The 21,608-nt window shown below is 33.9% G+C and overlaps 1 protein-coding gene across 6 annotated transcripts; it reads left to right on the forward strand.

Annotated features, from left to right (window-relative positions):
• Nucleotides 1-2,709: 2,709 nt before the first annotated feature.
• LOC123566011 (follistatin-like) lies at nucleotides 2,710-13,656 on the forward strand. Of its 6 annotated transcripts, XR_008372184.1 has the most exons (9): nucleotides 2,714-3,279; nucleotides 5,736-5,930; nucleotides 6,145-6,363; nucleotides 6,753-6,983; nucleotides 8,409-8,669; nucleotides 9,335-9,759; nucleotides 10,249-10,419; nucleotides 11,673-11,747; nucleotides 12,481-13,656. XR_008372184.1 is itself a non-coding variant. In XM_053550231.1 (8 exons), the coding sequence occupies exons 1-7, from the start codon at nucleotides 3,186-3,188 to the stop codon at nucleotides 11,735-11,737; spliced, it is 1,236 nt and encodes a 411-aa protein (XP_053406206.1). In that variant the 5' UTR covers nucleotides 2,716-3,185; the 3' UTR covers nucleotides 11,738-11,747; nucleotides 12,481-13,656. The 6 variants fall into 6 exon arrangements, 2 of the variants coding, with proteins under 2 accessions (XP_053406206.1, XP_053406207.1); XR_008372186.1 differs by having other exon boundaries at nucleotides 2,710-3,279; nucleotides 5,736-5,934; nucleotides 6,145-6,367; nucleotides 9,335-10,419; XR_008372183.1 differs by having other exon boundaries at nucleotides 9,335-10,419.
• Nucleotides 13,657-21,608: the final 7,952 nt, after the last annotated feature.

Here is a 21,608-nt window from a genome sequence, read left to right on the forward strand (position 1 = left end):
TTACATATTACATAAATTACAACAAAGTAAACGTTAAAAATATCAATGTAAAAACATCACTGCCTAAACTGTTTTACTCCAGCAACACCAGAAGAAGTGAAGAATATTATTCAGGCATCTCCATGTAAGTCGTGTGAATTAGTCCCAATACCAACTTGGCTTTTAAAGACATGCCTTGAGGAGATCCTTCCGGCTTTGACAAAAATTATCAACACATCACTGGAAACCGCGTATGAACCGCGAGAATTTAAAACGTCTCACGTTAGACCTCTTCTGAAAAAAAAACAGGCATTGATTCCAATGAACTAAAGAACTACAAGCCTGTTTCAAACCTACCTTTGTCTCAAAAGTACTGGAAAAAGTAGTAGATAAACGCACTGAGTGCCACCTGACTTCGAAGAACCTACATGAACAGCATCAGTCTGCATACAGAAAGCATCACTCGACAGAAACTGCACTTCTCAAAGTTCAAAATGACATTCTTCAATCCCTGGATCAAAATGAAATTACAATCTTGGTAATGCTTGACTTATCAGCTGCCTTTGATATTATCGACCATGAAACGTTGCTTAAACGCTTGGAAAAGGACATCAGGATCATTGGCAAACTACTACAATGGATGACTTCTTATCTGAATGACCGCTACCAAACAGTCTCAGTAAATGGCAAACTATCTACTTCAGTCCACATGAATACCGTGTACCACAAGGATCTGTCCTAGGACCGAAAATCTATATCATGTACACAAAACCCGTTGGTTCAATCTGCAGAAGCCATGGACTGATTCATCACTTTTATGCCGATGACTCACAACTATACTTATCGTTTAAGCCAAAAAATATTTCCCACCAACATGAAACCCTGTCTCGGATTGAAATCTGTCTCAACGACATAGTCTCTTGGATGCATCAGAACATGCTGAAGCTCAATACTGACAAAACTGAGGTCATTTTGTTTCACACAAATCACACAAAAATCTGCGTGAAAGTAGGACCCTCTCAGATTAAACCATCAATTTGTGTGAAGAATCTCGGTGCTAGAATGGATTCAAACATGGTCATGACACAGCATGTTAACACTCTCTGTAGAGCTAGTTATGCACAACTTCGGCAAATTGGCCACATCAGGCAGTACATCACTGCTGATGCTACCAAGTCTCTTGTAAACTCTCTGGTTACATCGAAAGAAGATTACTGTAACTCGCTGCTGTATGGAATTTCCAGGACTCACTGCAAAAACTTCAATGTACAAAACACAGCGGCCCGCATCATAACCAGGACTCATAGATATGAACACATCACGCGGGTCTTGAAGGAGTTGTATTGGCTTCCGGTTCAGCACCGCACTGAGTTCAAAATCTTGACACTTACATACAAAGCCATGCACAATGAATCGCCTAAGTACATTGTCGATATGCTGGACATGTACAAGCCTCGTAGAGACTTAAGGTCGGCAAATGGCCCTGTGTCTTTGGTTGTACCGAGGAGTCGAACAGTAAAGTATGGTGACAGAAGTTTCACGCATGCAGCTCCAAAGCTTTGGAATGCCCTCCAAGCAAGCATCAGAGATTCAAGCTCACTGTCCGCATTTAAAAATATCTTTGAAAACGCATCTCTTTCACATAATATGTTATAGATAAATAACAAAATCTGAAATACTGTTGAAAATGGCGTTAAACCAGATCACATTCACATGTGTTATCAATAAATAACAAAATCTGAAATACTGTTGAAAATGGCGTTAAACCAAAAATCATGAAAGGTTTGTTTCGTGTTGAGAAAGGGATTGGTCTCGTAATGTAATTTAACGTTGAACATAATTTATGGATGATCTTGTTTTAATTACTATTCATTTTAATCTTTTACCAATATATTTTCATGTATGTATGTGTATGTATGTGTTCTTTATGTTTTTGTAAAGCACTTTCGAACGTACGTATTTTGTATGAAAAGAGTGCTATATAAGTTAGATATAATAATGCATAATAATAATAATAATAATCACGTATCTTCAGGGCTAAAGACATTACATTTTTGTACTTTGAAAAGGAAATGATAATGTACATTTTGTAAGATTTATCCTATAAAACTTAGTGATAATGTCCACATTACACAGTACAGTAAAATTTGATACCGGTCAATACACAGTACACATATTTTCAATACACAGTACACCATCGACGCTCATTTATGACCGGTTTCTCCGTCATTTTAACATTTACAGAGCTGAAATTTTGCACACTTTTTCTTTGTATGTAACTAAATAAATCTTACGATTCAGAATTTTCATCACAAGATAATAGGTGACTACATCGGGAGAAATGTGTCCCCGATTTGCATTTATCAAATGATAAAGTTGTCATTTTATCACGAATTTTAGCGTTTCTTCATAAGACTTACTCATTTTACGCATGTAAGAGCACATACACAGTAGCCGGTTTCTAAAATAAAATCCTTTTTCCATAGTGGTAAAATAGAGCAGTAAATTAGATTTTTATTTACCTTGTTGACAAAAGTCAATCATTTTTCGGAAAATACCTTATCACAAAATGGCAATATCCGATGTACGCATCCTCACCGTGAATACGGAATAAACAAGGTGCTACATTCCTCAATATTTTCGGTATTATTACGCTGTCAATCAGTCGACAAATACGCCCAAAACCGATAATAGAAGGGTATGATATAAACAGTATATATTGTATATAAACCGACCGTACACAGAGATCGGCACTATTGATGAAATGTTATTGTGAAACGCTACAGTTCGGTAGCTTTTCGCGATATTTCACGTTTTCACAGAAGGTGTAGGTATTAAAATCGTGCAAAATTAAGCATTATTACATATAAATATATGTAGTTGGATTTTATGCCTGTTAATTTTGAAGAATAACGTTTTAAACAACTGCGTTGTATTAAACACCCTATTGGGTAATACAGAAAATTTAACAAAATTTAAAGTTGTCATGTTAAGAGGATTTTAGCAAGTGTGTGTTTTAAATGACGATGTTTAATACTGAAAAGTCAAACTGATTAATTATCGTTTCCTATGTAGATGCATTAAAATGAATGACTTTCAGCATAATATTATTTAAAAGCATTATTATTATGTGCTCATCGGCCAATTTTATAATGTCACCGTGCTAGAAAAGCATGGAATAACGTACATGTGAGTAACTGTCCATAATGATAAGACTTGGAGTACTCATGCAACGTTGGAGTAAACTTTTATGCAATACCTTCTACCTCATTATTGCAGTTTGCGTCCATCCGTCTGTCGGTGAGTGATTTATTTTTATATACAATTGCAATTTGATATCACAACGTAAATAAGACATACCACTATTTCATTCATGGTTTGTTTTATTGAACTTAATCTAAACTACTTTCTTACATTAATCAGTAGAACAGTCATGTAACGTAACGCAATGATGTCAGATAAGTGTTTTGGTTTCTTATAATCAGTAGATTATCGCACACACTTTATCATAGAAAATATTTAACTTTTTTCAGCTGTTTATGAAAACGCATAATATACACCCTACCATTGACCACATGATCTTGTATCATTCTGTGTTGTGTTGTGTTGTGTTGTGTTGTGTTCTGCATTTTTTCTGTTCTGCTCTTAGGTCAGTAAGGGAAATAGTGCAAAATGACGCACGCACGTTAAATAAATAAAACCCTGTGAATGAAAGGTAAACAATCAACGATTTTTAATGATCAAACAGATTTCAATTGTTCGTCTAACATTCGATCTTAATAGTTTCCCCACTTAAAACGTTTTGAAATAAACCTTTATTCGTATTGTCAACGCTTCAAAAGAAAGAACCATAAGTACATTTTAACAAAACCGACGCGGAATTAAAACATAAATATATAACCAAACCTTCGAAGGGGTCTATAAATGTTTTACATTTCTCTTTTGATTCTTATAAGGAGTAAATATTCATGCTTTGTACAAGTTAAACAATGAATACCACGTCGGTTAGAATTAATTGCACATAAACATACTTCAGTGTATCATTAAGGACTTTAATTTGTTTATTTATGCACACGAATTACAATGGAATAGAGAGATAAAACTAACATTATTCAAAAGGTATCGAAAGTTCGATTTGTAACGGACGCCAGCGTCTACTGTTTAAGACTTGGGACATAATTGTTCGTACGCAAAACATGCTGATGACGTACTAGTACCTGTGAATACTTGAACCTCTTGAAAAGTTTCTTTATTATTCTGAATATCGCGAATAAACTACTAAACATAATTAAGAATTAAAAACAAAAACGTCAAGGTAAAAAAAAAAATATCTCTCAAAAATTATTTTTGTTCTTGTTGCGAAATATATGATTAATTTACGTCCATTTGTGACTGTCAAAAAGACAGTCCACTTGCATTGAAACTGCATACTTTATATCAAGCTTCGTTTCCATTCAAATAATAGATTTCTACTTATATTACAACACATTTCGATTAAGTATTTTAAGACCAGCCACAAATATAACAATGTCTGACGTCTATCTTGTCCGGATCTTATATTGTCATGACAGGTGAAAGTCCTGTTCAATCACAATGGTGGCGTGCTGTAGCCGCCTGTAATTACATTCTTTTATGCATGTTGAAAGAGTATGAAAAGTGAATGTCTAGACGAAATAATAACCACTGAAATCACCAAAAACTCTGGAAAATTAAATACAGACGTGAAGCTATTTCATCCCATTTGGATTTAAGCGACGACAAATTTGGAGTAATTATTAGACATATTTGCGTATTTTCAATTCTACACACAAATAATGACCGAGATGTGCGTGTGCAGAGAAAAATAAAAACAATATCATAATACGCATTCTGGGTCGTAAAAAAAGATGAGCATTAAAATATTTCTCGTTGATTCCTGAACTGTAACACCTGACGTAAGAACAAATTCCCATTCCAGGACAAAATTCCCCACTCTTTGATTAAATTGAATAAAACCACTATAAGTAAACCCAAGATCAAACGCATCGGGTAAAAAAGATATGAAATCCGGCATTAAATGCTTTCACTCTCTCAGTTACTTAATTCATTACATTAATTTATATTATAGAAGTCATTTACACCTGTCATACTGGCCAATGGAGTATATTCTTACAGCAAAGTCATATGACCTTGAAAACTATCATATATTTAGGTTTAAGTTTTAGCTAACCGTTTAAAAAATAAAAACATTACTTTTTGGTTTACTATGTAACATTTATTTCACGTCTGGCGGGAATTGTAAAATCCTCCATTTGCTGTCAGGAATGTCCTCAAGTTAAAATGTTTCCAGTTTAATGATCAGGTAAGATCCCAGATTATTCCATGTCCTTTCCCCTTGTCCATTTGTTCAGACATAAACAATCAGCTGTTAATCGGCAGATTTTGGCAGGAACGTTTGTAAATGTTATACTTTCTGCTACACATGGATTTCTTTTGTAATTGAATTGCTTATATTTATTTTTATTTTCGTTGCGTGTATTTGTTAAATCAGTTGATTCATATTTCTGTGCTTTTTTTTCATATTTTTGTAGGACACTTTTCTACTTAATTGTCAGTTCACTATCACATAATCTTTAATCCGAAACACTGGTTGTGTTTGAGAGTATAAATACATCAATGTTACAATGAACACGGTCGAAAGTGTATCTGGTATAATTTTTTTTCAGAATATTTGCATTCATATAAATATTTATATAAAATGTAAAACTATTTTGTAGGTGGTGCATGCTGGAAGTATATCGACAATACAACTCATCTTTGTAAAAAGACATTCGGATTAAATATGACTTTCGAGGAGTGTTGCGGAGTTAAAGGACTAGCGACGGTCTCGTGGTCCCCTCACGACATATCTAGCGATATCTTCTATTGGAACTTCCTGTCTAAGGGGGCAAGCATGTGCCAAAGGTGCCATAGTGAGTGAGTTATCTTTGGTTTTCTTTTATTTTAAATGTATATTGGGGACACAGACCTCTAAATTGTTTATAATCTTGTTTTACTGTTGAGTAAAATCGGATATATTATGTTCATTTGAATGGTTTTATTAACCGTGGTTTTGGTGTTACTTTTTGGTGTTTTTGCAAAATCCCATACGAAAAAAGGTACAATTGTGATGTATTCATTTTTCAGAAAATTGTTCTTCACTTGTATGTGAACAAGGAAAGGCTTGCCGTATGGTAAACGGGCTTCCGATTTGTATTTGCAAACCTCAGTGTGATAAAACTTTAAAATCACGAGGTGCATTGTGCGGTACGGACGGACAAAAGTACAGGCATTATTGTGCTCTACAAAGATACAACTGTGTAGCAGAGCGACAAATATCAGTTGAATATTTCGGAAAATGTCGAAGTAAGTAAGTACTTATATGTCAAACAGTCTTTATTCATTTAAATGTACTTTTCGTCTGTCTCTAGTGGTCCAAAGGACATAAAATGTAGTGAAATTGATCCTCTGTTTGAAAGTGAACTCTTACCTGACTTTTCCAACAACTGAGAGTTTGTTTCTATAACAATCATGACTGCACTCAGCTCATACTTTATAAATCTTCTCGACATCCTGTTAATTAAATTTCTTAAACTACAAGGGATTTATATGCATATATTTTTGAAAATCAAGAAAATAAAACGTAACATTCGTATTTAAATCCTGCGAAATCTTCATGTATATACATTGTGGTAATACTAAATTGCTAAAGATACCCAAAACGATTGGTCTTAAGTTGTTTAATATCCATTTAGATTCTTGTAAACGAGTCGAGTGTGAGACAGGAAAGCATTGCTTACAGGACCAGAATGGGGCTCCACATTGTATACCGTGTCATGAACATTGTGACTCGATCACGCCCAACAACCCAGAAGATTACATGTGCGGCGAAAACGGAAAAACATACAGAAGCACATGTGAACTAAAAGCTGATATATGTAAAACTGGGAGAAGTATACGAATATCTCATTCTGGAAAGTGTACTGGTAATAAACATTTACAGTATATACAGTATGATACATGGGGTGTTCGAACAGTGATGCAGCTGGAATTTTTATTTTAAAAACTATGCTCATTTTGTAAAAATATCCCTGTTTATTTCAATTGTCTATTCGTTAGTAACTACTCAATACTTCAGCTAAAAGTAGTCTCGGGTATACTTAAATGTAACTGAGTGGAAATTCAGAAAAAGACAAAAATATTCGGAATTTCTAAAGCGTTTTAGGATTTTTTGATATGTACTAAAACGAATTGAGATATATATCTTCTTTTGAAAATGTTAATTTTTGGTTGAGGTGTTTGTTATTTCCTCCATTAACTTGTTGCATTAATTTGTATTTCAATATAGTCAGTATCGTATTCTATCTTAATTTCACTAATTAAAAAAATTAACCATTTCAGTCTTCGCGGAAGGTCTAAAATCGAATTTAATCGGTAGTATTTTTTTCAAATGGTGTAATTATTACTAGATAATTTTTCATTCATATTTCTTTTCGTACGTTAATTGATGTTGGGTTTTTTTCATATCTGTTTGTACCATTAGATGACCATGTTTGTGTCATTGTCAGTTTCGAGTGGGTCTTGTTCTTCGTGAACATGCGGACAATTCCAAATTGATTTACAGGGATTTAAGTACATAATAGTTCGCTAATCAAACTACGAAACAAAATTAATTTTTATTTAATTCCGGTGTACTAAAATGACAATTTTGACAATTGTCTTCCAATTCTTTATTTAATCGCGGGCTCGTGTATTCTGTCCCAGGCGAAGCGTATTTTATAAAAGACCATTCATCCTCCACCTTTGATTCGTGTTGGAAAGGTGGCAGTTACCTGCGTAGAATAGGTTAGTTCTGGTACAGAATTCAGTGATATTTGTTAGGTTGTCACCATTGAAATACTGTTGAAGACCGGAAATAAACCCTAAAACAAAAGAAATACAAAACAATAATAATAATAATAAAACAGAAAAAGAAGTTAACAAATGCAAAGATTGTTAGCATTTATTTTCGAACATCCCTCTACGAGCAAATAACTGTCTTTGTATTAATTGATTACATTTCTTACATTTATTTTTCGCATAATTTCGCGTTTAATTACAAGTGTAAACAAAGTAAGCCATCTTTAAAGTGTAAACATTTTTTTAACTTTTCCTGCATAGTTCCTTTGAATGTTTAAAATTTCATTCTACTTATTTCTAAGGAAAAAAGCAATTGGATAAAATGACATATTCCGCAAGTGATCAAGTGCTAAACATACTTTATATGATCAGCAAAACATCCAGAGTTAAGATGCATGTGATATCGGACCTTTCTTTACTGACACAAATCATTTCTATTGAAGATAACTAAATATTTTGTATTAATATTGAAAGAAAACATAATAAAAGGCAAAACCATATTTTCTTTCCAGCTCATGAGAATTGTAAAACATTGGCGTGTCCGCGTGGGACAACATGTTTGGTCAGTGCAGTAAGCGGTAAACCTGTTTGTATGAACTGTTATCGAAACGCAAGTTGTTTACATACAAACGTCCCGATTTGTGGAACAGATAAAAAGACATACTCTAGTTATTGTAGAATGCTGAAGTCGGGCTGTCGTTCAGGTGTTTTTGTGTCAACTCTACGCAGAGGTCCTTGTAGACGACACCAGAAACGAAAAAAGTTATCAAAAGGTAACTTTTAATTAGAATGAAAATAGTATAAATAGTGTATATCGGTATACATTTGGACGACCTGAATCATTAATGCACAGAAATGGTTAAAAGTATGGCCTTTTTACAACATGTTACTAATTATATCCATCTGTTATCGGCAATTTCAGGTGACCTTGAATTGCGTTTTCAATTAATACACGTGTACACTCGACAAAACAGTAATGTTACTTACACAAATATCCAGTATGGAACAAAAAGTATTCTTACTGTTATAAATATCCACTATGGAATAGAAAGTAACTTTGCTGTTACAAATAATAATCATCACTGCTAACACAATTTTTCACTATGGAATAGACGTTAATTTTGCTCACACAAATAACTTCTATAGAGCAGAAAGTAATTCTGCTAACACAAATCTCTCCTATGGAGAATACTTTTTAGTTCTATTTTGTGTTGTTTACGAACCAGTTGTTGTATATCATACAAATACAAATACATTTGTATAGCGCAAAAATACTTCAAAAATATTATATTGCGCTTCACACAGTCATAGGTTACAGTGTATTTACAAATTCCATTCCATGACATAAAGACATTTAAGCAGTTCAACCATAAAACATTCTAAAGAGGTGAGTGTCTAGTCTTTTTCTGAAAGATTGTTCATTTTTCATATGTTTAAGGACACTAGGAAGATTATTCAACCATTTTGGTCCAACAACAGCCGAGGATCTATCAGCGAGTTTCGTTCTTGTTCTTTGGACAGTAAACTGAATGTCATTTGAAGATCTTTATCTGTATTTTGCTTTAGCACACTTTAACAAAACACTCAGATAAGTTGGAGCTTTTCCTTTCACAGTACAAAAAACAAAAACAAGAATGTTGAACATAATTCTAGGCCTTACAGGCAGCCGATGAAGAGATTTTAGAATTTCTGTTGTAGGATGACCATCTCGAGCATTGGTAACAATACTAGCTGCTTGGTTTTGCACTCTCTGAAGTCTGTTGATCTGATTGGCAGGGATATCGGTGAAAAGGCCATTGCAAAAGTCAAAATGAAATTGAATAAGGCCATGCGCCGTGATCTATGTGGACTTTTGTGATAGATGTAAACGAATGTTTTTCAGATTTCTTAGCTGGACATGCGCAGTTTGACATTTCATTCTTATATGCATATCGAAACTGTGATTTCTGCCTTTTCGTTCTGGCATGTCGGTGCCCTCCAAACGCGTCAATAAGCCAAACCGACAAATAAGCGCGATAGTTTGTTGTTCTTACGTGTTGGCGCTTTTCAAACGTGCCAACACGTCAGAATGAAATGGCAGAAATCAGCCACCATGAAAAGAGGAACAGTGTACTCGTGGCTTCCAGAACGATTTTATGCAATGAACATAAAAATGCAGTAATTTTGTGCCAACATTTTATTCGATGCCATAACTTACTTCTCGAATATTTTTTGCTGTTTCAGCTGTTGAAATTCAAAATATGTTGCATTCGATCTAAATTAGAATATATGCATTGAATAAAGCAGGGATCGCAATTAAACTCAGTTTGTTTAGTCCTCATTTCAATTAATCTGTTTTGAACTTATTTTCAGGTAAACTAAATACTTTTGAAACGAATAAAAGAAATGTGAAAAAGCGAATACGACGGCGGCATAGACGGCATAAGAGAAATAGACGGCATCGCAGAAAGAGCAAACGTCGCAAACAAAAGAAAAAAGAAAAAAATCATAACACTGTTTCATATAAAACTAATACTTTATATGGTAAGACATGTTCTATTAGTAATACACATTAATACAGAAGTAGGCAATATTGCTTAAATTATTGTTATCTAAAGTTGTTTTGTTTTCTATAACAGTGCATTTATAGGTAAATTATACTATGTTTAGTATTATTTGTCTTATTTCAGTCACGCAGATATAATATTTCTATTTAAGCACGATAGAACGAACTTAAATATTTGCCTAAGTATAGTTCTTATTTCTATACTTTGTTTTCTGTAAAATTCAGAATTGTTGTGTTTTGATCCATAAAATAGTCATATATGATTCTGCTATAGATGAAAAAGTCAACATTGAAGACACATAAAAGGCAAAAACAAGCATTTGAAATAACAAACTTAGCTTAGCAATTACTTAAATGTTTTCGTGAAATTGGGACCAGATGACGCTCCAGGTACTGCTCCTTATATCGGACATGGGCGGGCAAGGTAGAACAGCCGACCTTCCTTAAACTATAATATAATCGGAAAGAACTCCACACCGCAAAAGATTTTTCTATACAATCGCGGTGCGGGGCAAGTGATTCGAAGTCATTGACCTTTAGCACTTAGGCCCGGAGGCCCCTATAGTTCATTTGAAAACAGAGCACATATAACTCCGTATTGTAATGTTTTGTGGTATTTTCGGGGCATGAAATCCATTCATGGTATATCTGCTTAACAGAGTTCCGCTAAAGAAGACGCCCGAGGGTTTACGATCGTCGTATATTGCAGTTACTTCTCTATTCTAAGCGGCATTATTTCATTCAGATACATTAGTGGACTTCATTATCTCAGAGGATCTTCTTTTCTTTGAAACTTTAATTGTGCTACCATAAACTTCTGATGTGCTTAAATTGAAATAGATAATATATGTTGTTTTTTAATGAATGTCTATAATTAGTGTTTACCAAAATTGATTAAGTTATTTATGTGTCATCATTTATAGTTTTGGTTGAAACTTTGATTAAACAATACAATATTACTACTTTAGAAGCACGGAATTTTGAAATATAATGAAATAATTGATTTGGTTAGTAAGTAAGTAAATAAATTCATAAGTAAGTAAGTAAGCAATACATGCAAAATATAAATATGCATGTAGTTTCGGAACAAAGTGTAATTCCTGTATATTGCGAAATGACGCCATAAAAAGCTTTGCTTTAAGTATATGTCACTATATGATTTGAAGATGACCCATGAATAACCTGATCATCAAGACATGTAAATGTTCAAGTGGCTATTTTTATTTTACAGATAAAAGAAAAAACAGGCATTTTGGTAGACGGGAAGGTTTCGAAGTAACAAGGACCGCATCATGACTGTGTCCGGGTAAACATAATCAAGTTGACATTTGGTCATTCACTATAAATGAAGTCAATATTATGAATGCAGAATACAGATTTTAAACATACGGTGCAATCCCATTTAAATTGAGAACCTGATATTTAGTAACAACAGTGTGTTAAATTCCAAGTTTCAATACTGCTTATTACTTGTGTATTTAATGGTCTCCGTTGACAGACACGATATCTGTTATAGGAGTTAGGATGGTGAGTCGTTTATAGAAACTGGCTTAAAAAAGGTTCATACCATACACAAAATATTACTTGATAAAGTGCAATTGTGATAAAGAAATACTAGTGCGTCATTTGATAATGAAAATAAGATGCATAATTTCTCTGTAAACTGTTGTTTGTGAAATATTCACAATTAGTGCTTTAACGTTCAAGAACTGTTAGCATTCTAAGTGTCCGTCCCACTACTGAAGTAAATGTACTTGCTTCCGCCTAGACAAGCCTTCCTAGAATAATTATGTTAACGGATTTCTTGCGATGATTTGTCTCGGTGTATTTATAACATGCGATGACTTATGTCGACTTGGCTGTCATTAATAATTTTTAAGTTTTGATATGTCTTACGTTATCACTCTTAGCTAATTTTTAATATTATCCCAGAGATTTAAGTTAAACTGTTGACTTCTTGACTTAAAAAATCATTTAAAATTGTCTATGTTTTGGATAGTCATCCGAAAAAGACTCAAACTTTCTTCGTTTGATTTCAGATCGCAGGCATTTTCACGAGGAAACTGTGACAGAGTTAAGCGAAGATCTATCATCACTTACATTTGTTATAGGAAATGAAACTAAACATAGAATACAATGATACACTTAACCGTGTGATATTGAATACCGTGAGATGTTCTTCGAGGAAATGGGAAAGCTATCTTTGCTAATGATTATTGCATACTAAACATTTATTGCAGAATCGGTAGACACAACATGTTGACAGCCAGATGTGTCACTGACATTGTTAGATTCATCGGAATCCATTCTACTTTATTTTTCATCAAATATTTTCCATTTGGATGACAATTCAAAAGAATCGCATCAAATACATTAATATACATGCACTTAAACATTTACTTCATTTAAGTTGTAAATAAAATGTATACTTGTAAATTCATATTGATATTTTTAAACTTGTTCACAACCACCATAACTATGAATGTAATGATTTATGGGTAGTTGTCAAAAACGAGGCAAGGGTTGACACATTATTAGCAGACGTACCAACTCAGTGAAAGAGTGCTACCACATTTAATCTACCAGTTTACATAAAAGACGTTTCAAAATCGAAATCATATAACACAACGGTAATATGCTTATTTAACACACTGTTTCGATTATTAGGCGCGTAGAATATCTCACTAGACGTCTACGCACACGTAAGTTATTCAAAAGGGTGTTTTATTTCCCGCCCTCGTGAAATTATTCCGATGGCAACTCAACTTTAAAGTGGAGCGTATCCATTTGAGCGTATCCATTTGATTTAACCTGAAATATATTGGCAGGCATAAGATGTTACAGACTTAGTTTGCGGAAGAGCCGTCATGTGTATAACGAAGTTTCGTAAATGTTTTCTAACTGACCGCTTTATCTCACGAAATATGACTCAGTATGTGTAAAGAACAGATAGTGGAGCTGTATAAGCTTCTCTCCTGTTGTCATGTCTCATATTAATAAATGGAAAGATATCTTGTAATGTTAGAACATACATTTTGTATCTAACTTAAAGGGTTTTATTGCCATTTATAACATTGTGTTCTGCTATTATTGTATGGCAAATCATATGGAAAATCCTTTCAGTTGTGGCAATAAAATTGCTGCTAGTTCTACACAAATGTCTTGTGAGCCAATGTTTACATATGTGTTATTATAAAATAAATAAACATAATGTGCATTGTGTAATGGTTATTTTTTTGTTTCACTTAACAGTACACTGGTAGAAAAATGAGTCAGTTATTGTTTTGTCTTCAAAGGATATATTTTCAATCTTACCTTATTTCAAATAATTCATGTCTCCTGTTATATCTTTCTAAAAGTCCTGTTCCTTTATCTTGACAGTAATCAATGAAACTCATCAACAACAAAAAAGAACGTAATGACATTTTGGTTTTTCAAACAGTCCTCAGTAGCGTTCTGGTATCTGCAACAATATTTTTCGACAAATACGCCAGCACTCCTACAAATGTCTGCTTCTTATTGTTGGAGACGCATATCGGTGATTGAATTTAGTGACGTTTATATCCGAAGGTGACAGACACTTGATTATTAAAGTCGTTGTTTGTTTCATGATGTATGAGTCAGATTGAAACGTAAGTAGAATAGTTTTCACAAACAGTCGTTCCACTGGTATTAAAATAAAAATGTGTCAAGGATAGTACTTTACTATCATGAGGAATATAACTTGCAGTGCTTCCATAAACAAACATAAGCCAAAATGTTACTGAATTAAACAGTTTATACGTAGTGATACGTATTTCAAGGTCTACGATGAGGCTAGAACACCACTAGGGTATAGCTTACAGCTTTTCTATAGCATCATTACTGTATTTGTTTCCAAAAAGTAGGACCAGTCTAACAATACTCAAATCAAGGAACATTTAAAAATTCAAAGGGCGAAATTATAAAGTGCATATTATCATGAAAATTTATGTTTTCGTCCGTAGTAAATAAGCTTCTTTTAATTAAAATAAATTCTTCGGGCAAGAGTTCAAGTTATATTCCTACTGTAATAAAGGTTGCTACAGCCGAAATCGGTACAATTTATAAACATGTTAAACAGTAGAACAAAGAGTTTCTTCTTTGTTAGATGTCAGGATATGCGGGCTAGAATATGACTGTTACCTCCCACCAGAACACTGGTATAAAGCTGGAAGCACCTGCATAACGATACCTGGCTATGTTTTCACACATTAAGAATTATCGGCGCCTGCTGATGCAGGATGGTCAGTATTAAAGTCCGTCTGTGAGTCAACAGTCTTACTGTTACTGTTAATTGCTCATAACAGGAAACGATCTCTCAACACAAATCAAGCGTAGATTTGTATTAAACCATTATGCTTTGAAATTATGTATCAAATCACTATGATTTATTGCGATGGAGTTGTTATCTTCATCAATAGTTAGTTCATTGCATTTTCTTTAAGGCAAGTACTGCTTTTTCATCATTCCAAGACTGGTATGTGGAGTCTACGCGGATAAACAATTATAGCTATTTCTCTTTCAGCAATTTCCTTAAAAAAACGCGACTTCTAGCTTTAAATGTGATAACGTGGCCAAGTGGTTATACGGTCTCTGCCTTCAAATCACTTGCCTCTCACCACTGCGGTTTCTAAACATAGCTAAGGTATTGAGTTCTTGCACAAGAGGAAGTCATCCGGCTGGTTTACGGAATGTCTGTGGTTTTATTAGTTTGCCCGACTGTTCCTGAAATAATTACCACAGGGACAAACTAGAGTCGCCATGTAACTTATAATTGTACCATTGTGACTTTAAACCTACTGTAATTTGCACATTATAGTGGTGCATTACTTCACTCAAATAAGGCACTTCCTGTTATGAGAGTATAAAGAATGTAATGATATGCTTTGTTAATAAATACAAGGCTTCGCATTAACATAATATGGTTTAACTTAAAAATTAAAGAAACACATATCTAATTTCCGTATCGAAATTGTGAAAGGTGTGTTTGAAGATAGTTTATGAAAATTTAAATCAACTTTATGATGTGTCTGCTAGGAATTTGTATCAAACAAACAAGTTTATATGTAGGTGTAAACTTTAATACTCCGACAGACAGCAAATACTATAAGAAGCCAAATGTAATAGCTAGTTACTCTAATATGATGATAACAAATGTTGCAAAAATATTTAAGCTAAAAGACTACTGGATTTTAGATTATAGGTCTTTCAATTAATATGCCACACAAACTTGAATCTTTTGTTTCCAGTTTTTATCAACAACCTTGAAAGATATATTTCTGTCGAAAATCACCCCCTAGATAATTATAGAATTAGCCCTAATGTTGTCAAACGAATTTGAAAGCCACGTTGTTTCAACATAAAAGCTTTTTGTGTAACTCTTATTATTTCCACGTCGAACATTCCTACGATAACCAATTAAATGATTCAACTAGATTCTTGGTCACTTGAGTATTTACAAAATTATTTAAACCACGTTTATCGTTTATCATTTAGTCAATGAATAAAAGTAAAACATAAGGTATTTTGTTCAAGCTGGAGTCTATCGATCTGATCTGGTTGCCTGTTAAATTAGTTTCGTAACTATTTATTCGATAAAAAGCGGAAACTGGTCCTTCCTGGAGGTTCTTCACATACAGTTTATATCTCAGCAGGTGTGCATCAAGGCTCTATTTTTCCCTTCTTTTCATCGTCTTTATTAATAACATTGTCATCAATATCAATGCAACTATCAGACTCTTTTCCAATGACACAAACTCGCAGCTTATGTCGACAACCCGGTCACTGCAGCAGAAACACTCAATTAGAGATGCCAGTGATTCTAGAAACCTGCATTGTCACGCTAAACTGTTTGCTAACACCTTTCTGCCATCGAAACATCACAGGAATTCTCCCACTTCAAGCATTTCCAAAAGGCGGATTTACTCTGTAAAGTCCCGTATCACTATTTTGCTGGTGAACGTAAATTCATGGCAGACTGTCAGGATACGAGTTATATGTATGACCCAGGGAAGTGCCAACGCTTTTAGTATCTTGAATAATGATCACCAATCGCTAAGGTGACTATGTCTTAGACTAGCTGACAAACGATGTAGAATGTCCTTTGTTAAAACGTATCTATAGCTGGTGAGACCAAATACCTCGTATATGAATTTTTTCCCTGGCTACCTTGCCTAAATGATTCGTGTACCAATGATTTGTAAATGATTTCAATTATGAGCTAGATAATTTCAGGGATCAGGCAAAAATCATTCAATGTTTCAACTATCAACCTTCAACTCAAAATCAGCAGCTTAAACTCCTATAGGCTGGAGATACTATACTTCACTGGTCTTTGTGTCGAAGTTCCCTTCAGACAATGACTTTGAACAACAACGTACGAGTCCTATCGCATAGAAGCTCAGCCTATATTCTCTTAATTAAAGCTGCAACTCAACAAGATTGCCCTGACTCCTGGATGCTCAGTGCCTATATGCTATCACTTATATCATTCAACTACCATATAGGTATAACCCCGATGCCTTGGCTGTATTTCGGCAATAAAGCTGAACCTCGTCTATAAGCTGAAACTCTGCTACTGTCTCAGTAGATTACCAAACACTATGTCTCTGTCTCAGCTTTCCTATGCTCAGCCTATATTTGTTATCGTCTATAGCATTCAACTACCCTTAATCCTTACCCTGCTAAATTTCTAAAATGGACTGGTCCATCATTCAATTTGGGCAATACCATTTATTATTCGAAGGGGTGTTTACTGAAAATTCACTGATTGAATAGCGAACAGTGCAAACCATGATAAGACTGCACGGAAGTGCAGGCTGATCTTGGTCTGCACTGGTCGTAAAGGCAGAATTACTTGCCGCCAGCAGGCTAAAGGTTAAGGTAAAACTCCTATGCTCTGGCCCTATAGCTCGAAACCTTGTTGAAATTCTGCAACTCTTCTTTAGTCTATGGATTTCAAACGTTTTCTTTTTAATAATTTATCCGTTCTGACAGTGTAGTTGCAATAACTTCCTCATCAAGGTACTGGGATAAATTTTTAGTTGAATTCCTCGGTGTATCTTCTTCTATCACTGGATACAGAATGATCTCTCTGTCATCAAGACGTGAGCTTTGATTGGTGCTATTTATAGAACTTGTTTCTGATTGGTACAAATTTATACGTAGTATTTTACGACGAGTACTTGCTCTAACAAGTATCTGGTTCCCTTTAACTATTGTATATAGCAAAACACTGTAATTAACCTAAATCGTTCATAAATGACCCAAATTCTATTATTAACAGCAATTCAACAATAATTATAACAATGATAGCATGAAAAGGGAGTCAAGCACTATCTGTGCTTACTTATAACGTTATCAATATATCAAATATACAATTTTTTCTAACACAGACGTAAAACTTACTATAGCCCTCTCAATGGACATCTCTTTTAATATTGTAAACACTATTTGTGTTGAGGTAGAAAATACATAATATTTCTTCTTCAGCTGTCCCATATATCAAAGGGAATGCACAGATCTCCTCAACAATTAGACAAATAACCACTATTGTTACATGGTGATTTCTCAATTAAAAGTACACTTAATAATTCATTTTTTTCTATATAGTTTTAATACCGACAACCATTTACAGCTTCATATCTAAGTTTTATGCTACTACTTCACCCCTACTACATAGTTTTAACAAAAGCCCTTAAAACTCCATGTGATGTGTCCTGACGTATTAACACCATTGTTGTTCTATTTCTCTTCTTCTTTTCCGATGTTTTTAACAACACTCGCTTCTAAAACCAAAAACATTTTGCTGGCAGTAAAACATTTTCAAACTGTCAAATATCTGTATGTCGGTCCAACGTTATATTACAATTCCCGTTGATTGTCTGGGTATGGATAATGTCTGCATAATGCGCATTATAGATAAAACTGAGCTATTATACAGGGATGGGCAAGAAAAGATAATTGCAATTTGAAATAATTGGTTAAAGTCTTTTTTGCACAATAGTGCTTTGATGCTTTGGTGCAATCAATTGTCAGATGTGATATAAATTGGGAGAGGAAGCTTAGAATGATAGTTACAGAGGACATGCATTCGAACCTGGACAAGTTAGCGTAAAACATACTAATGCAAACCTGCAGATGGAGTATATTTAACGTACCGGAGTCGTTGTTTTATCAAACTTGACAAAAGCTGTTTTAAAGGCTCCTGTTTAGTTAATATTCAACAATCCTACATTACATTTTTAGCTCCACTATTCGAAGAATAGGGGTGCTATTCTACTCGCCCCGGCGTCGGCGTCGGCGTGAGCTTTCTTGGTTTTTCGGCAACCTTTGTTTTTCTTTGCTACTATTGCATATATCTTACTGTAACTTCACACTTACATTGTTCAGCATGCAAACAAAGTATGTGCAGGGGCTGGGCCCATTATACAGAAGGTCAAGGTCACCAAGATGTTATTCTTAGGTTTTTCGGCAACCTTTGTTTTTCTGTCATATCTTTGTTACTATTGCTTATATCTTACTGTAAGCTCAAATAAACATTGTCCAGCATACAAACAAAGTATGTGCAGAGGCTGAGCCTTTTATACCAAAGGTCAAGTTCACCAAGTTGTTATACTTGGAATTATTTTCATGTTAATTTTTTTTTTCGAAAGTTTCGTTTATAGACATATCTTTGGTACTTTAAAAGGTAATGACTTGAAATTAAAATTATTCCTTTATAATCATCATCTGCATGTGTGGTTACAATCCCCATAACTCTAATTGTATTTTTGACAGAACTATGCCACTTTCATACTTGCAGCTTTTGGCAATTTTTGCTTTCTGGATGTAACTTTATATCTTGGTGTATCTTCCTTTTAAAGTAGAGGTCTCTTAATGAGACATAAATTCACTTTACTGTCAAATCGCCGAATGGTGGAGCACGCTGTCTTAGGGACAGCTCTTGTTAACTTTCAAATCACCGTTCATATACATATTTACAGGGATATTATATAACTTGCAACAGAAAACATCCATATGTCAGACTGGAAAAATTGTTTAAATGAGACCAAATGTACGATTAAACCGTGTACCATGGCCTATTTGCTGTGTTTTTGTTTGTTTGTTTGTTTGTTTGTTTAGGGTTTACGCTTTTTTCAAGCGGACGGGCTAGGCCTACATGCAGTTTTAGTAGTAATTACCCAGAGTATGATTAAAACAATGCAAGAAAATGATTTCTGTTCCACCATATGTAAAACAAAGATATTAAAGTAAATAGTACACAGGTTTTTTCATAAAGTCCTATATAGCTTTATGTATAATCAATATCTATCCTAAATAGGTTAAAATCGTTATAAACTAAGGTTTGCCTAATGTAATGGAAATCCTTGAACCCAAACCCATTTATAGAACTTAAATAAAAATGAGTGTTAAAGTAATACCTATGCCTGTGAATATAAAATCTAACGTTTGTATTACGACATGCAATTTTTTGGTATTTTGACAGTTGAATACGATATATTTATTAAAACGGAACAGTTTTTCTCAATGAACAAATTCACAGTAGGACATCAATATGGGCGATATCCGCTTAGAAAATCTGCTCATGACATAATCAATGAATTCAATCCAATCTTCAAAGGATAAAGCCGTGTGGGTAAACCTGTTGGAATTGAAAAAATAATTTCAGATGGGAAGTTATTAGTCTACTGTCTACAGATCTAAAATATCTTCGAAAAGAGCTGTATCTAAGTATATTAGTTTTGACTGCATTAATAAGAAGTATGAATTTGTGACAACTTAATCTCAAAAGCTAATTTTATGAGAATGCATAATATATGTATATATATTAAGCACCAGATCCCAAGAGCTTTTTTTCTGCAGAAAATTCTTGCCTTAGTCCATTATAAAACTAATAGACAAAAATGTTAAAGGTGACTTCAAAGTTAAAGTTAAATCTTTCATTCAAAAGGTAAACATAATGCACTGCATTCATTGTGTCTAGCTTTTAAAAAAATATTGTTGAAAAGAAGTGTTTCATCGAGGTGCAAAATCATGACATATGATTTCCGAAGTTGCTAGCAGCTGATATAATAGAACATCAATTATTTCATTCAGACTATCTCCCTGCTAGACCAAATTATTTACGATTTCACAACCAGCTGATGAATGAATTTTACTCTCCTTGGCATTTAACCAAACCACAGTCTGGTAAATTAACGTGTTACACTTCAGTTTGTAAATCGGTTAACGAAATCTAAATATAACGTCTAAACAGCATAACGTCAGGACGGAAGGTAATCTATTGAAATGATTAAAGTATAAAAAAATCATATAAAAGTTGTTTCCTTTTCTGTACATAGAAATGTCTCTTCACGTTTCAGGGAAATAAATGTAAAATGTACATGGCCTAAAGGAGCAAATTATTTTTTTAAAATAGCAATAATTCCAAAGCATTTGCGCTGTTTTTGTTTTTATTTACCAATAAAAGTGTTGATATTCCCTAATCACCTTCTGTCATTGAATAATCCAAATTCTACTATTCCAAAACTTCAAAACTTTCTTAAAAGGCTATAAAACTGTACAAGAGACCGTGTTGTTTTGAAACGGTTAATTGTTTAAATGTATTTTCTGCAGAACGTTGGACGAAAATTGACAAAGTTCAACGTAATAAAGCAGTTCAGATAAATATATACTAGCCCCTTCCAGTCAGTTTGTATTTTGCTCAAACATGGAATTTAGAAAAACAAACGCATAGGAATACGAGCAAGGGCTAAAATATTTAAAAAGAAAAAAAAAAGATAAAACTAAAAATGTCTCTGGCTCCTGGTTTGTCCATATCAACAAAATCAAATTCCCATTACATTATAGTTTTATAAATCCTTCCCACTTCTTTAACGTAAATAACGTGATGGGGCTTTCACGGAAGTCTTAAATGTCTAGGTCAATTATCGCTCTCAAATACAGAAACAATTGAGACCTGAGGCATAGACTGATACTTCTAGACAACATCAAAAAGGGCCTTATGAACGATTTTGACAAAACATCTCCGTAAACCCATGTTCACTTATGGATCCCTGTGGTATTTGTGTTTTTACCGCGTACAAATTGAATAAAAAGTTATATGAAAAAAAAATAAATCTCGCCCCTGTTTGACATAATGTTA

The sequence above is a fragment of the Mercenaria mercenaria genome, chromosome 8 (assembly GCF_021730395.1).
Source record: "Mercenaria mercenaria strain notata chromosome 8, MADL_Memer_1, whole genome shotgun sequence".
NCBI lineage: Eukaryota > Metazoa > Mollusca > Bivalvia > Venerida > Veneridae > Mercenaria > Mercenaria mercenaria.

What these genes read in the sequence shown, in the direction of transcription:
- LOC123566011 (XM_053550231.1), top strand. Translation starts at nt 3,186, where the DNA reads ATGATAAGACTTGGAGTACTCATGCAACGTTGGAGTAAACTTTTATGC. An exon ending in ACGAAAAAAGTTATCAAAAG is followed by an intron (nt 8,670 to 10,248) that starts GTAACTTTTAAT and finishes ACTTATTTTCAG; the next exon opens with GTAAACTAAATACTTTTGAA. An exon ending in TAAAACTAATACTTTATATG is followed by an intron (nt 10,420 to 11,672) that starts GTAAGACATGTT and finishes TTTATTTTACAG; the next exon opens with ATAAAAGAAAAAACAGGCAT.